The 15,903-nt window shown below is 45.5% G+C and overlaps 1 protein-coding gene across 1 annotated transcript; it reads left to right on the top strand.

Moving 5' to 3' along the window:
* The first annotated feature begins 458 nt into the window (after positions 1-458).
* On the top strand, positions 459-8,127 carry LOC142404941 (coagulation factor X-like). Its single transcript, XM_075491942.1, is given in 8 exon segments — positions 459-534; positions 3,111-3,242; positions 5,028-5,203; positions 5,922-5,986; positions 5,988-6,038; positions 7,093-7,328; positions 7,578-7,585; positions 7,822-8,127. Coding segments are annotated over 8 exon segments (1,050 nt in total).
* The last annotated feature ends 7,776 nt before the right edge of the window (positions 8,128-15,903 follow it).

Genomic DNA, 15,903 nt, shown 5'->3' with positions numbered 1-15,903 from the left:
GAAAGGAGATAGCAGTAGACCACAATCCTGCAGAGGAAATCACCAAGCGGCAGTCTGGTATCTGGAGTTTCGGTAGCATAACCAAGTTAACCATGCGACCACATGGTATTCTGCTGAGGCAGAACCTGCCTTGGTTTATGGACTCCCCTCTTCCTGAGGAGTCTGAAACACACAGGTGTCACAGCCTCGGTGGCAAACCCAACTCCACGCTGCCCATGCAGGAGAGAGGGGCTTGGCTGACATGAGGCGCTTGCAAGCTATCAGGGTGGCATTGCTGCAGCACAGTGGCTTTTTTCTGTTTTAACATTATCCCCTGCTGACATTGAGCCCAGGCTTTGCTCTTAGAGGTTTTGTTTTCTTGCGAGTTAATGACCTTTGCACTGTAGTGTTTCTCATTTTAGCAGCTGCCCCAGAGCCCTGCAGAGAAACCAGTGGGAGACGCACAGCGAGCTCGGAGGATGGCAATAGCAGGTCATTGTGGGACAATGTGGCTTCTTCCCGTTGTCCTCCTTTTCCTTCAGATGGTGCAGGCAGGTGCAGCCTTTGCTTTAACATGGTTTTGTGCTGCTTTGCCTAAACCACACAGGTAATTATTTACCATTATTTGTTCTTTGTGGACCAGGGTGACACGAGTGGAAACCTGGTAGCTTTGCTTTCTCACCCACATTGCTCCCATTTGTCTGCTGCAGTGCAATAATATCCAGGGCTTAGTCATTAGAGGAATACCATTTTGGACTGAAACAATTGTGTCAGTGTAAAATATGGGGTTAATACGTCAGTATGCAGGGCTTTCAAACTGACAGCACAAACAATGTGCTATTCTTCATGTCCTCAAGAGATGTGATAATTAAATAATCCCTACTATCCATTCATAAGCTATTGGGTGACAAAAAGAACCACACAAGGTTTAACAGTGCAGAGGAGAACCAGAACCCCACACCGTCACCCACTGTGCTTGTCTAAATCTCAACACAAACATCACATCTCTGCTTGAGGAAGCCTCCCACCTGTCTTTGAGGTTGAAGCCTGAGATGCTTCTCTACAGAGTAAGTGTGTGAATCATACCGCAGACATGATGCATGCCTTGTTGTTTAATTTTGCTGTAAAAGTCATTCAGTGATTACAGAGGACTTGTTGGACACAACTGAGCAAACACCTGAGTCACCCACATTACAAGAGCTGGGAGTAAGAGGGAGACTTTGACATGCCAGAGATGAGGTGGGAAAGGTACTTAGTGGGACAACGGGTGCCCTAAGAGTCTTCAGGGTGCTTCAAGGAAAATTTTCTCTTACAAACACGTAGAAAGCAGTCTGGAGTGCACTAACCTACATTTGATTTTAACCAACAGACTATAAGTGGCTGACAATACAAAGACGGAAGATGAATAAAAGTAACTGTAAAATGACAGAGCTCAGGAAGGAAGTAAAGAAAAACGAACAAGAGTATAAAAGTAATGCATTTTTAAAAGAGAGAAAGATTTGGCTACTTCTTAAAAAAAAACCCGCACAAAACCCCAAAGTGTTTAAGGCACATGTCCAAACTATCCCAAGGTCAAGAAAGGACAGGACGATTAATTAAAAACATGAGCTCCGTCATGACCTGACCTGCAGAAGAAAGTACAGAAGAATCTGGATCTGTGTCAAAGAATTGCAAACATCCTAGCATAAACCCAGAGAAGCTAAGGAGCAAATACAATAAGATAAATATGATGTGAAAATCAAGAGCTGATCTAAGTATATGGATATTGGAAGAGAGACCAAGGAAAATGTTAGTCTGTTCCTAATGGACAAGAAAATCTTTATTCCTTAAGGTACCAGATTACTTGTGTCCAACAAGGAGGAAAGAAACTGCTGAGTTGCACTAGTCAGGAACAAATCACATCAATCTCCTCCAAGGACAGGATAACAGGCCGGGTGGCTGCAAAAGATGCAGTACATGTCAGGTCTCTCCATTAAGGGAGGCTTCTAACATCATTTTATATAATGCTTTTATTGTAACAAAGAGAAACACCGGTCTGAATGAAACTACTGTAAGTTTGGTGCACATCTGGTTGGGAAGATGTGCTAGTCAGTTGAAAGATTATATGGAGTGCAGGGCTCCACACAGGTGAGCCTGAGAACCTCTGATACTTGGTATTTTCCACAGTGACATGCAAGGTGGAAGAGAGTGCTTACTCACTGCATTTGTAGCTCATTCCAGACTAGAAGGACTACCATAAGTCGAGATGAGAGTTCAAGACAATCTTGTGAAACTGGAACAGTGGTCCAACATAAATAGGAGGCAATTCAAAACAAAACAAAACCAAAATTTCACCCTCGGTCCCACAGTACACAACCAAGGAAATTTGTAAAATGTGTAATAAAAGCAAGAAGTCTCCATTTTCACTAGGATGAACAGCTAGGACAAGAAGTAATGGGATCACACCACACTGAGGGACACTCAGGTTAGATATTAGGAAACACTTTTTAGACATTATAAGGTTAGTTAAGGAGCGGATTAGGCTGTGTGGGGGAGCTGTGGAATCTCATTGTGCATCTGTAAGAACAGGTTAGACAGCATCTGTTAGGACTGGTTTACCTCTGCTTGCTCTCACACTGTTAGTGCTGGGAAGAGCTCTCCCATTCTGCCTCTGATCTTGCAGTGCCAGGGACTGAGCTAAAGGGAGTAGTACGAGCCATATACAGATGAAAAAGGAATATTGCAAGGGTCTACCAAGAGCCCAATACTTAATTTATTACTGATACTTTAGTTGTTGCTTATTTTAGCCTCTTACCCACACCCATGTTCATCTTTGCCTTAGTACGATGGCTGTTCTGGCGAGTACAGATTATCCCTTCCTTCGCCCTCAAAGAGCTGCCAGTTATAGCTGGGAAACACAGCATAAGATGTAAAATAATAGTGGTCTACCTAAGGTTGACAGCTTACCATTTTTTAAATAATGATAGTCACGACTGTTGTTATTACTAAGGCCTTTGGCAGGAATTGCACAGAATTTCCCAAAATGGTGGAGTGTTTGACTAATGTTTGCAAGCGAGGTTTTATGAGCTGCTTGTGCTTTTATGAAATCACCGTGAATTTGTCACCTGCCAATACATTTGTCTCCTTTGCAGTCATACCAAATGCATGCAAGGTCAACAACGGGAACTGTGAGCAGTTCTGCAAAACTGAAGATGAAGGAGTCATATGTCCCTGTGCTGCTGGCTATGCCCTGGGCAATGACAACAAAACCTGCGTTCCTGTAGGTACGAAGTCACACTTAAAGTTCATTCTATGGGACACACATCACATCTTCACCATGGTTGGGAAGTGCTGGTGTGTTGCAGTGCCGTTGTAGCATAAGGAATAACGTTACCTGTTCACACCTTTCTCATGGCTTGCTTGAGGTGTTGCCAACAAAGTTAATAAGATCTTAGCTAAAGGTCATAATTTAAGTAACATCAAATTGTGAAACTGTGGGCGATGTGCAGGGGCAAAAATAGTGCATGGAAGTGTTCTGTGCAAGTGGGTGCGTTCTCAGAGCAGACTGCAAAACCCACGTCCCAGCAAGTACGAAGCCATATAAGAAACTGGTGGTTACAACGGGGGTCTGATTTCTCTTCCCTCACAGATTGAAACAGGTCTCTCATGATTTAGGAGATTTTATTAGAATGGAATGGGTTAGATTTATCATTGGTGAGAACTGGTGTCTGTTTTCAAGGCCTCCAGCTTGTGCTGGATACCTCCAGATCCAAACGAGTAGGAACCCAAGAAATTTCTCCCTTTACAATATACAGTTCACAAGAACTCATTATAATTCCAGCGGTAATGACATAATGTGATTGCAGTTACATCTCACTTGTTTCCCCTCAAATATCACCCATTCAATTTAAAAGGAATACAACCTGCCTTTCTATTTTCTTCTAAAAGGTTTTCTGCAGTTAACATATAGTAACCTAAAGACATGAATAACTACTGACATTGAATTTAAATCCATCAGTTTTGCCTGCATTCAAAGCCAACATTAACAATTATTAATCTAAGTCTATTCTTCTGTCTGTCTGATGATATTTGTTATAACATCCTTTGTAATTTAATACCAAATTGCTGTCATGAGCTTATAATTCCTAACATAGAATACTTTGCTTTGTTTCCCAATTACAAAAGATTTAATAACAGCAGGTACACAAAAATAATGATGCCAATAATGGAAGATGTTTAACTTTTAAATACTTGGAAAATGCTGAACCCATTTGCTCACTTGCTCAAAATGGGCAAGTTTTAGAAGTGGAAAATTATTTTTATTTTTCAACCATTCTGGTCCTTTTGCATTTGCAAAGTTTTTGTTAATGTCTTGAGAAATCTAGCAGAACCACCCTTGATAAGGACACTTGCATATCTAATTCAATTACAAAAGGCTGCTGTCAAGGAGTTTTCCTTAAACTGTTAAGCAAGTTTTCTCTCATTTTCAGAAAGAGTTGATTCCCTGAAGGTGACCTGTTTCCCTGCAAACCATTTCCCTCCACTACAGGTACCTATCTGTAACTCTGAAGGTTGCTTTTGACTGCAAAACCCATGTTCCAGCAGGTTTGCATAATTTCTTGTGGTGAAGAACAACACGAGGTGCACTGGAAACTAGATTTACTTTTCTGACCATGAAACTGTCCCTTATACCAAGGGCTCTGTCAGACAAGCTCTGTCGAATGCCACTTCGGTCACAGAAATTGTTTTCACCAGCAACTGTCTTTCTTTCTGCTCTGCTGGAGGTTACTATCCCTTGCATGTCACTTGGCTTGGTGCTTCGGGGACAGCACAGGCACCGTCCTCCACAGAGATGGAAGATTGTGGTCCTCCACATCCTATAAATTTGCTTAAATCAGCAAGAAAGGTAGCTCTGAGCTAAAGTGAAGGCTGGTACAGCAGCTGAGCCTTCACAACTGTTTGCTCAGGGTTATGGACGGGAACGCATTGCTCTCAGCACGCGGCACTTGCTCCAAAGTCCCGGTACCATCCAGACGTCAAGTATGAGTGTTACGGTTTTGCCTTTGCAGTCAAGTTCCTGCATGGTAAGCTTCAGAGAAATCATGAAGCTAGTCGAGAGAAAGTCACAGGAACCACAGCAAGTCCAGATGATTGTCGTGAAAATGAGGAAACCACCGAGGGCCAGAGCAGCCATGTGGAGGTCACCGGGGAGGCTGGCAGTTTACCCAGCGTGTCCCCATGGCAGGTAAGGCGCCCTTGTCCTGAGATGTTTAACACCTGACCCTCCTCACCACGACTGGCAACCATTTACTCTTCACCATACTCATCCCCACTTGCCAAGGGGACCTAGCTTGATTTGAGACAGACTTCCGTGGTGTCGACATTTTGGGTGGTCGTTCCACTCTCCTGCGTACTGTGTTTCTGCACAGGTCTCCTGCCATGAATGACGTTTGTGCCTCCGTTTCAGCACCAAGCAAATGCTGAGAGGGGGAGGCCGGGAGAGAATTAGGGTTGCAGACACAGGACGTAGAGCTGGGTGAGCCACAGGGCCCCTTCCCTGCCAGCCACCCCATTACTTGGGTTGCAGCACGGCAGTATCAGAAGAACAGCCCGAGTTCCTGTTGTGACCAAGACTAAAGTGAAACAAAAAACCCAAGCAGGAACAGTGCTATTGCAATATTAGCTAAATTTTGTTTAAAAAATAACAACCAAAAACTGTTGGTAAAATAACTGAATGCTCGAACACCACTTTGAGCCAGGAAAAAGGTCTGTCTTGACAAATTTCCCGCTGTGGTGGCTACATCTCAGTGTAACTCTCACCACCTCTGAATGAAGGACGCCTTTGACAGAAAAGACATATGAAAATGTCTACTTTAAGAAAACTGCTTGGATCTCAGCTAGCTGTTCAGGATTTCTCTGTAGGTATGTTTTTGTGCTTCTTTATCTTTCTTCTCTCTTTGTAGGCTGTTCTACTAGTAGATGAGTACGATGAATGGTTTTGGGGGGGGACAGTTCTGAATGAGTATTTTACTTTCTGGAGCTCATTGCGTTAACCAGTCTAAAGACTTACAGGTTTTTGTTGATAAGTGCTTCTCATTTTGCCCTTTACTACAAAAATAAGAAACAGTCTCATGTTCTAGTCTCCATATGCCAGACACTGAACTCTGCCAGAGTTTTTCTTACCCTCTTGCTGGTTTTCGCTGCCTCATGTTGTCCCTTGACTAACAGCGAAATACATGTTCAATTTTGTTGAATGGACAGTTTCTTTAAGCTTGGCTTGGCCTAGTGTAGCTTGTATATGATAAACTGGAAACGTATGTGGGCAAGTAAGGTTGAGTTGATGTAGTGAAATTGGTCTAACATTACACCTTCATGCAATTTCCTGTGTTGGCCAAACCTTGAAGAATTCCAGATGCCTCATTCAGATGTTAGCAATAACTGTTTTGACAGCATGTAGATACTAGTCCGAGACTGTTCCATACTTGAAACCTCAAATTTATTATTTATTACTGTCATTTACGAAAAAGTAGTTTATTACAAGTTCTAGGCACTGAAAAATGGTGTTCTGAGCCATAAAAATTGTACTCAGCCTACAACAGTAAAAATTGTGTTTGCCTAAACTCCAATTCTCTGTCCATTTAATTCCCAAAGAGACTTCATACAAACTGAGAAAGACTAAACATATATAAACTTGTAAATTTTTGTATGCAGAACGTTAAAGTTGTAAAAGAAAATGAATATCTATTTCCTGTTTAAGTCTGTTTGACTATGTTGCTCTACAGATGAGGGGGGCAAGATCCTTCTCTTCTGTGTTGAGGCTTTTGGTTGTGTATCGTAAGAGTGCCATTGGGAATATTGTAAGGAAGACCAAAACTTTATATCAAAGCTTTCATTGAGAGCATTGTTCTGATAGCAAAGTTCTGATTTTCTGCTTCCTTGGGATTTTGGCAGCCCTCTAAATCCCTCCAAAATGGGTATAAAATGCTACAGCATCAGGATACATGCCCAGTCTATTTTATTTGTACAGTATGATGCCTATACAAAGTGCAAGGAACTTTGGTCCCTTCTTTTATTGAGATGCAGTTTAGACTTGTTGCTATTGTCTTATTAACAACTACTTTGATAATCTGACACAGGGATGGTGGACAAAGAAAAGGAAGAGCCAAGTAGAGCAATGCACAGAGTGGAAAAAATGATTGCATATGCTGGATTTGATACAGAAACTTTTGACAGTGACATAGCCCTTCTCAAATTAGAGGAACATATCACATTTTCTAGGGATGTTGTCCCAGCCTGCCTTCCAGAAGAAGACTTTGCTAACGACATTCTTTGCTAACCTCCCCTGGCACAACTTGAGGCCATTTCCTCTTGTCCTATCACTTGTTACCTGGGAGAAGAGACCGACCCCCACCTCTCTACAGCCTCCTTTCAGGTAGTTGTAGAGAGCAATAAGGTCTCCCCTCAGCCTCCTTCTCTCCAGGCTAAACAATCCCAGTTCCCTCAGCCGCTCCTCATCAGACTTGTGCTCCAGACCCTTCACCAGCTTCGTTGCCCTTCTCTGGACACGCTCCAGCACCTCAATGTCTCTCTTGTAGTGAGGGGCCCAAAACTGAACACAGCATTTGAGGTGCGGCCTCACCAGTGCCGAGTACAGGGGCAAGATCACTTCCCTAGTCCTGCTGGCCACACTATTTTTGATACAAGCCCGGATGCCATTGGCTTTCTTGGCCGCCTGGGCACACTGCTGGCTCATATTCAGCCGGCTGTCAACCAGCACCCCAGGTCCTTCTCTGCCAGGCAGCTTTCCAGCCACTCTTCCCCAAGCCTGTAGCGTTGCATGGGGTTGCTGTGGCCCAAGTGCAGGACCTTGCACTGAGCCTTGTAATGAAAGTGCTTCAAATCCCTTATGTGGACAGGGACACTTGCAAGCTCGCCCTTCGTAGCCTGGTCACAGAAAACATGTTCTGTGCTGGTTATGATACCGATGGAAAAGATGTCTGCCGAGGAGATGGAGGAGGCCCCCATGTAACCAAATACAATGGCACTTATTTTGTTACTGGTATCATCAGCTGGGGAGAAGGGTGTGGAAGGCGAGGGAAATATGGACTATACACCAACTTGTCGAAGTTCCTACCCTGGGTAAGAAGTGTTTTGACAGAAAACTCTTAACGGTTTGACATTTAATCAACCTAATTGTCTTATCCATTAGATCGGAACCCTAAGTAGTATCTTCCTCTTTTTAACATGCTGATAGTTTGTGCTTCCCTTAAGACATGCCATCTATTCCTTTATGAGCTAACGCCTGGTTTTCAGAAGGTGGGCTTGGACTTCAAACAGAGCTTGCTGGTTTTGGACAATAATAACATTTCTTCAAATGTGATGGTTTAGGAACTCCTTCTGCTCTTGCTGTGATAACCTACATTTGTCTATTGGAGGCTTTGGCTGTGCTGGTAAGCCCCCTCCCATTGCAATGATAGTTGGAACTAACTCAACATTACTCAACAAACTTTGTTTCTACAAAGCAGGTACTGCTTTGTAGAAACAAACCAGACTAGGATAATATCAAAGTAAGACAGTGTCAGAGTAGGACAGCATTTTAAAAGCCTCTGGAAAAGCTACCTAGTTTTCTAGATTTATATATGTGTACACAGAAAAATCTAGAAAATGTGAAAACCACCCATGTATCCACACGAGTCTAAATAACTGGGCATGTCACTGAAACAAATGAGTTGTTAGATGAAGCTCATTGAATTAGAAAAGCTTGTTTGTCATCACCAAAATCACTAGTGTTCTTCTGATGTTTTCTTGCTTTCTTTCTGAGATACTTTCTTCACCTTCGTTATTCATGTCGTGATTTTGGCTATAATAAAGTGAATGTATTGCATACCCTACAAGTTACAATATTGTTTTATGTCATCATTTATATAAAGCGTTATTTAAATTCTTCACAACTGAAGATTTTTTAAATCTATAAGGATAATCTTTCAAGACTAAGAAAAGCCTGACTCTCTAATCAGCTGAGACTGACATCCTCTGTCTGCCTTATTTCAATCCAGGGGGAAAAAAAAAAAACAAAACCTTGTTTTTCAGCCAGCTCAGTGGTACATAAAAATGGTTTACTGAATATTAAGATGTTTGAGTCTCTACAGAAAAATTGAGTACTCTGTGATGTACTTTAAAAACTGTATCAGTACATATTTTGGAAGAGAGGAAAAAGAGAGATGTTACAAACAATATTGTGGCATAAAGTGTGCAATATTTTTCTCATTCCCTGGCTTCACAATATCCAGTTTGCAAGTGTGGAAGTCACCATTTTAGCATCATTTTTAACATGGATTTTGTTGATCAGCTTGAAAGGAATAGGGCAGATAAACTTGTCCTGTGATGACCACTATCCTGTTCCCCTATGAAAAACTCAGAAAAATCACGGTGGAGTCCGTTCCATTTGTATGATTTTCCCCTGGTTTTCTCTGACACATCTCCGAACTTCAGGACTGCTAAATCAACTCAGTCCTGGAGTGACAGCACATCGCAGGTCATGGTGTTCAAGCCACAGAAAGAAGTTCAGCCTCTGATGACTGCATATGTAACTCCCCGACATCACTGCTCCTAAGGATTTACCCCTGCTTGACTTCCCATAGGACCTCCGTTGAAACTTCTGGTTATACTTCAGCCCTAAACTATATATTGAGAGAGCCAAACCTGATATATGGAACTGTGCGCCGTGCTCAGACATGTCCCAGGGACTTTGAGGCCATTGCACAGGGCTTGCACTTGGTGACCCATTCCCTCACTGTCGTCCATCTCTCCTCCTACCCCTTGCCCTGGCTCTGCAGCACTCCTAGTTTATTTGTAACAAAAAGCACAGAAACCTTCAACAGGTTTCGATCACCATCTTTAGCTCAGCATGCATTCAGAGGAATCAGTCATCTGAGTTTCTCCTTCCTCACCGCCCAGTTTGCATTGCCAGGCATGAAACACCATCACCAACCTACTGAGATGTTCAGTACCAGATAAGAACAAATTCCGTCTGCAGGGACACTTAGCCCAGCTGCTTAATTGCACAGAGAACTGCAGTTCTCACTCGAGATACATACCAAGGCACACATCATGCCATCTGTGCTCTGCCTAAATGTTATCTGAGTCCTCACAGAGAGGACAGAGTTTTAACTCAACCCATCCTGGAAGATTTACTTTGAAAGCTGAATAAGCTTTTTTGCCATCATTTCTGGATGCAGATGGATTTTTTTTTTTCCCCTGTCATAAATGCAGAAGTCAACTCGCAAATGCAATCCAGCAGTGTAGCAGTTGCACAAGTCCACAGAGTTCACCTGTCCCACGGCTTGGGAGTCAGGTTTACGGCAGGAGCCACTTCCACCACCCAGTTACGTCCGTCTGGGCTGGGAGTGGAAGCTCTCGGGCACTGGCTCTGCACTGGCACTGCTGAGGTCAGGTCAGGGCTTCCCTCCTGCTGAATCTGTTGCAGAGGAAGTGACTGGCTGCTCACGGGAACACCTTAAATCCCAACATCTGGACACAGCTGCAGGGCTGTTGCCCCATGACCTCAGGGGAGAGAATCAGGCAGAAAGAGAGAGGAACAGGAAACACCATTAAAAAGTCTGAATTCCAGGTAAACTCCAAACACTTTCTTATCTCCTCATTGCCCACTTCAGACTGTGTCAGTGTTCCAGGAGTTGGCCTGAAAATCCTCTGTTGAGGTTTCTCTGTGAGCCATCCTCAATCATTTTTGTCCTGAAGTCCAGGCTAGGTTAATGGGGAGATGTTATCACAGAAAACTGGAGAAAAAATAATACAATCCTCATCCAAATGGCACAGACTCCAAAGGGATTTTTCTGTGTTTTTCACAGGGGATCAAGACATTGCTCATCTCTGGGCAAAATTAACCTCACTAAACCTTACTAAATCCCCTTATCCATCACTGAAACTGTATCTAGGAGCCTAAGTGATACAGGGTTGTCTGTGCATGTGCTCTGCCATCCTCTGGCTGTTCCATATCCAATTTTATTGGTTGCAATTTTGGTAGGGAAAAGGATATTAAGATAAAAGTGGGAGAAAAAGGTAAAGAAACACAAAGGTGGAAGTAAAGAAAGAATGTATTTTAATAACTGAAATACTAACAACAATTACTATTTTTAGCAATGTGTGCAGAGAAATAGAAAAAGTCAGAGCTTGCATCTACAGAGATCACAGAATCATAGAAGGGTTTGGGTTGGAAGGGACCTTCAAAGATCATCTAGTCCAACCCCCTGCCATGGGCACTAGATCAGGTTGCTCAAAGCCCCATCCAACCTGGCCTTGAACACTTCCAGGGATGGGGCAGATGTCAGAGTAGTTCCAAGGTGGTTTTTGGTTTTGCTGCCAGGCTGTGGGGAGACTTGCACAACCTTGTGGCTAGGCTCAAGTCCTTGTTGTGGGTGCAGCATCCACGGGAGAAAATCAGAGCTCCCCGGGGTTACATTCCTCCCCCCTGCCCGCTCCCCCAGGATTTCCTGCAATCTGTAACCACACCAGAAGGGCAGTGCTGACGCTCCTCCGAAATGGCTGCAAGTTCCTCTAGCTTCTGGAAATTGTGATGCTGTTTGGATTTGGCAAGAAAAACTATTTTTTTTCTGCAGATGGTGAATAGAACTGGCTGACAATAGTCCAGGTGTTTAACTGAATTATAACCTATTTTAACTGCACTAAGGATGAACCCTTTGCAGAGTATGTGCTTCCTCTCTGCTGGCCGCGCAAACTTCAGCTGACATTTTTGTAGCTCTGTACACACAAAGATCCATGCTGCTTATAAGCGCGGATGCCGATAACCATGCTTCGTACGAGCAGAGTGTGCATTGGCACGTAAATGGGATTAGCTTGTGTCACTCATTGCTAGCTCCTGACCAAGACTACACGTGATCACAGTCACCTGGTTTGGACCGACTGGTGTCTAGTCAGGGCTGAGGGATGCACTCCCATTTTGCTGTTCCTAACCAGTTGCCTGCAAGTGACCATTTCATCTTTAATTTGAAAAAGCTCTCCCTTGTTCCTGAATTTGCTGCTTCCACTTCCATATTCTCTATGCAAAGAATAACCTAAAGGTCCACAACATATATGTCCCAAAAATCAGCCCTCTGACAGAGGAATTACTGAGTTAAGCCACAATAAAACCTGGCCTCTGCCCTCTCCATCTCTTTGGAGCTGACACTGATTGCTGTGGTTTGCCTGCAGCTTCTCTAGGGCTCTTCCCTATGGGGAGGGAGAGACCAGCCGGGCAGGGGGCAGCCGGTCCTGGTCCCCTCCTCTGCCGCAGGCGAAGGGATGTTGCATTAGGGACCCGTCGATACTCAGGGCACGGGGCAGTTTTTGTCTTCTGTTTGTTGGGCAGGAGGCGGGAGATGAGTGACCTGCGTGGAAAGTGATGACGTGGAGGACAAGGAGGTGGCTTGCTGTAGCCGTGGGGGGGTTAGCAAAAGGGGTGACAGGGTCATGGGGTTCGGCAGCTCTTTGTCTGCTGCCCTGTGCCACTTGGGGACGGACAGGTCTTGCCCGGGGTGAGCTGCAGCAGGGCTGCAAGCACATCAGTCCTTCAGTCGGTCACGCCTGCTCCTACCTCCTCGCCCTGCCAACTGGGTCTCTGGGTAACCTGGAGCAAGGAGAGAGCACAGAGGAAGCCAGCAGGGTTTTGAGGACCGTGCCAGAGGCAAAATGGGGCAGGAGAGGAGGCAGAGGCAAGAAACTCAGCAGGTCCATCTGCAGCACAGATGGCTCAGAGCAGAGGGGCCCCTGCTATTGCCTCACTTCCAGTGAGCTGAGCATTGCCGGTTTACCAACCACCGACTTACACATCTCTAAGCACATCAGAGAAAACACATCCTTCCATTTTCTTCTGCCCCTGCGCTCCCAGAGCTGTGGTCTGGCAACAGGCACACAGGACCGGGGGGCGGGAGGGGCACGGTACAAGGCGACACTGGAGGGGTCTGTTCCTTGTGGGCCCAGTCCCTGTCCCTCCTCCTCCTCCTCCCAGCCCTGTGGCAGCAAGGAGCTGCAGGCTTTCCCTCACCCCAGGGTCCCCAGCACCCTCCCGAGGGCTGATGCAGAGAGGAGGAGAGGGGAGGCTGGAGCTGCTCCTGTAAGCCTGCACCTCCTGCCCCAGGGCAGGTGCCCCACGGTCCACTTCGACTTGAACCATCTTCAGTGTCCACGACCTAAAACTAACCGCAGTGCTCACATGCCACTTGGTGGGTGGACACCCCCGGGGAGAAACATGGCTGCAAGCCCAGCCATCAGCTTTCATTATTTGCTTAGTGCAGGGGCGACATTTTCTGGAAAATAATTGCTGTCCCCTTTCACTAGCTGAGGTGGCCATTTCCCAAAAGCATATGACAGTGACAGAGTTACTCAGGACAGCCGCAGTAGGGCTGACGGCCAGCCAGGGGCACGAGGTGGGTGGCATTGGCATGTCCCCATCACCGCCCCATCACTGCCCGGGCAGCTGGTCTGCAACCCGCTTTCCTTGGCTCCCTGTGCTGCTGGGGGGGGACGACGACTTCCGTGGGAACGAGTTGCTAAAGCAGGACCAACTAACCCAGTTCCCCCGCCCTGAGGAACTACAGGTTTCATATCTGACACCGCATGCAGGCTTCACACTGGAAAGAGTAACCCTTCAAGCAGGAGGCAATCTGTAAGCAGGGCTGCAGGAACGAGGGGTGCAGGACTCCTTAATGAAACACGTCTCCATGTGCTCACTGCGATAATTAAAGGAATGGAAAAAGAAATCCCAGTAACTCTTTATAAAGAAACATGTGAGGAAAGGACCGCCCTTTAAAAACCCTCTCTTTATGCAATTTTCCATAATATTAGGAAAATTAAAAAGTAAGACCTGTTGCAATAATATCAACACAGAAAAAGCCGAGTCAGTGCCATAATGTCCTGAGTACACTGTGGCCCGTCCCCAAGGACACAGCTGCTCAGTCAAGGAATGCTTTGTTTAAAACAAACACAGTAAGAAAAAATGACCCTGTAAACTAAGGTCTGGTGAGAACACAGCTTCTGAAGCTCTGTGTTGTTATTATTAACCTAATTCGAATAATTACTTCATACCTACAAGAGTTCCTTAATTGACATAGGTCTGCAAAATGTAAACAGCTTGTTTAAAAAAAAAAAAAAAAATCTGCACATCCGCATTTTTGTGCTGGGTTCTGCAAAGTCCTGTGCTGACATCAAGTGGTGACGTATTTTTCATGCTGAAGGGAGCCAGACTGGCCGTGCTGCATGTGCACAGGGTGATATTAGTTATCATGGGAAGGTAAAGGCAAGTAGACAGGGGCCGCGGGGCGGCTACAGCAGCAGCCTCACCGGCAGGCGCTCCCGCAGGGATGGTTGGCCAGACCATCCAGAAAAGCAAGGCAGCCTCCAGCCAAGGCAAGGAGGGTGAGATGAGCCTCCGCAGCAGCTCCTGGGCACACGAGGTGCTGGCTAAACCCCCCAGCACCCACCAGATGTGCCCAGTGGCAACAGTCCCCCCCCTTCTCCAGCCAAGAAACCCCCGGCGGGGACAGGTACAATGGGGCTTGGTGGCCTCAGGAGACTGAGGAGAGCACGGAGAGCTCATTTACTAAGGAAAGCTCGACACACAGTTAACCAAAGAGGATGGGAGGCTATATTAATTAGTTCTGCAGAAATATCAAGGAAGGAAAAATAAATATGTAAGGTTATGAACTGGCTGTGAATAAAATCAAGCTTGGTACTAGAAGGGTTTTAAGTCTGAGTGAACTTCTGGAACAATGTTCCGGCAGAGATCATGCAGGAAAACCCTCCCACAATGCTGTTTTAATGCGGAGGTTAATTATTTGCTGAAGGCATTAGGGTCTGTTATGTGAGCTGCAACATCAGCCCTGGGTTGGCAGGACTGGCCTTGGTGAGGCATGTGGTCTGCTTCAGCCCTGCTCGTCTGCCTCGGTACTCACTGAAGCTGGTTTTAAAAACTGCAGTTGATGTAAAGTGAAGTTTTATTTGGGGATTTACCCATGAATGCTCAGATCAATTATACTTTGTTACAAGAACTGCATACTCAAAAAATAGCTGGGAATTTATGACATGAAAACACAGAATGGTCTCTATGTTTCTGACTCAGATTAAAAAAACACTTTTCCTCTCACCGGCTGTTGCTCTGACGGTAGAAATGGTTTCCTTGCTCTTCCCAGGAGCCTGCCTGTGCTGGGAGCCAAAAACCTCCCTGCAGCACCCTTGCCATGGCAGAGCCCAGCCCGTGCACGCCAGCGCTTGGGTCCTTCCTCTCCTCCCGGGCCAGGCAGGAGGGCTGTCCCGGCCGCTGTGTGCGTGGCACAGCAGCCCCGGGAGGTGCTCCCATCCGCTCCGTACTTAACGCCTCCTTCCACAGGCTCTGTGTGTCTGTGTGTGAGCAGGATCCTGAGGTCAGGAAGGGTTTCCCATGCTCTCCTTCATGGCTAGGCAGTACGAACCTAACAGTGACAAAGAAAAATGCCATATCCGTTCACATACATCCCTACAGGGGAAATCCCACGCTTGGTTGCTTGGTTGCTCCAAAAGCCGATGGGATTTGACCAGTGCAGCTAAGCCTTGGCAGTGTATGAAAGAGCCACGCCATAAAATTGATCCCTGTAGTCATCATCCAGCTTGTGCTTTGATACGGTACAAAGAAAAGTTCATACTGTTCATCTCTCCCCATTTTGTGTTACAGTAAATGAAGGCCGGGGGGTGGGAGGAATACCCAAATCCTGGAGCAGCTCTCAGCAGAGCTGGCAAACCGGCTCCACCTTCCGCCAGCGCCCTAAGAGAAGGGGCACTGTTGCACCATTAAGCAGGGGTTTTTTTGATTATTTTTTTTTTTTTCCCCCATGTGTTGACATTGAGGCCAGGCTTTGCCCTTAGCAGTTTTGTTTTCTCATGAGAAAACAAAGCTGG

Source organism: Mycteria americana, chromosome 1, assembly GCF_035582795.1.
Source record: "Mycteria americana isolate JAX WOST 10 ecotype Jacksonville Zoo and Gardens chromosome 1, USCA_MyAme_1.0, whole genome shotgun sequence".
In the NCBI taxonomy this organism is placed as follows: domain Eukaryota; kingdom Metazoa; phylum Chordata; class Aves; order Ciconiiformes; family Ciconiidae; genus Mycteria; species Mycteria americana.
Note: the sequence above shows the minus strand (reverse complement) of the source record. Positions and strands in the feature narration are given on the sequence as shown.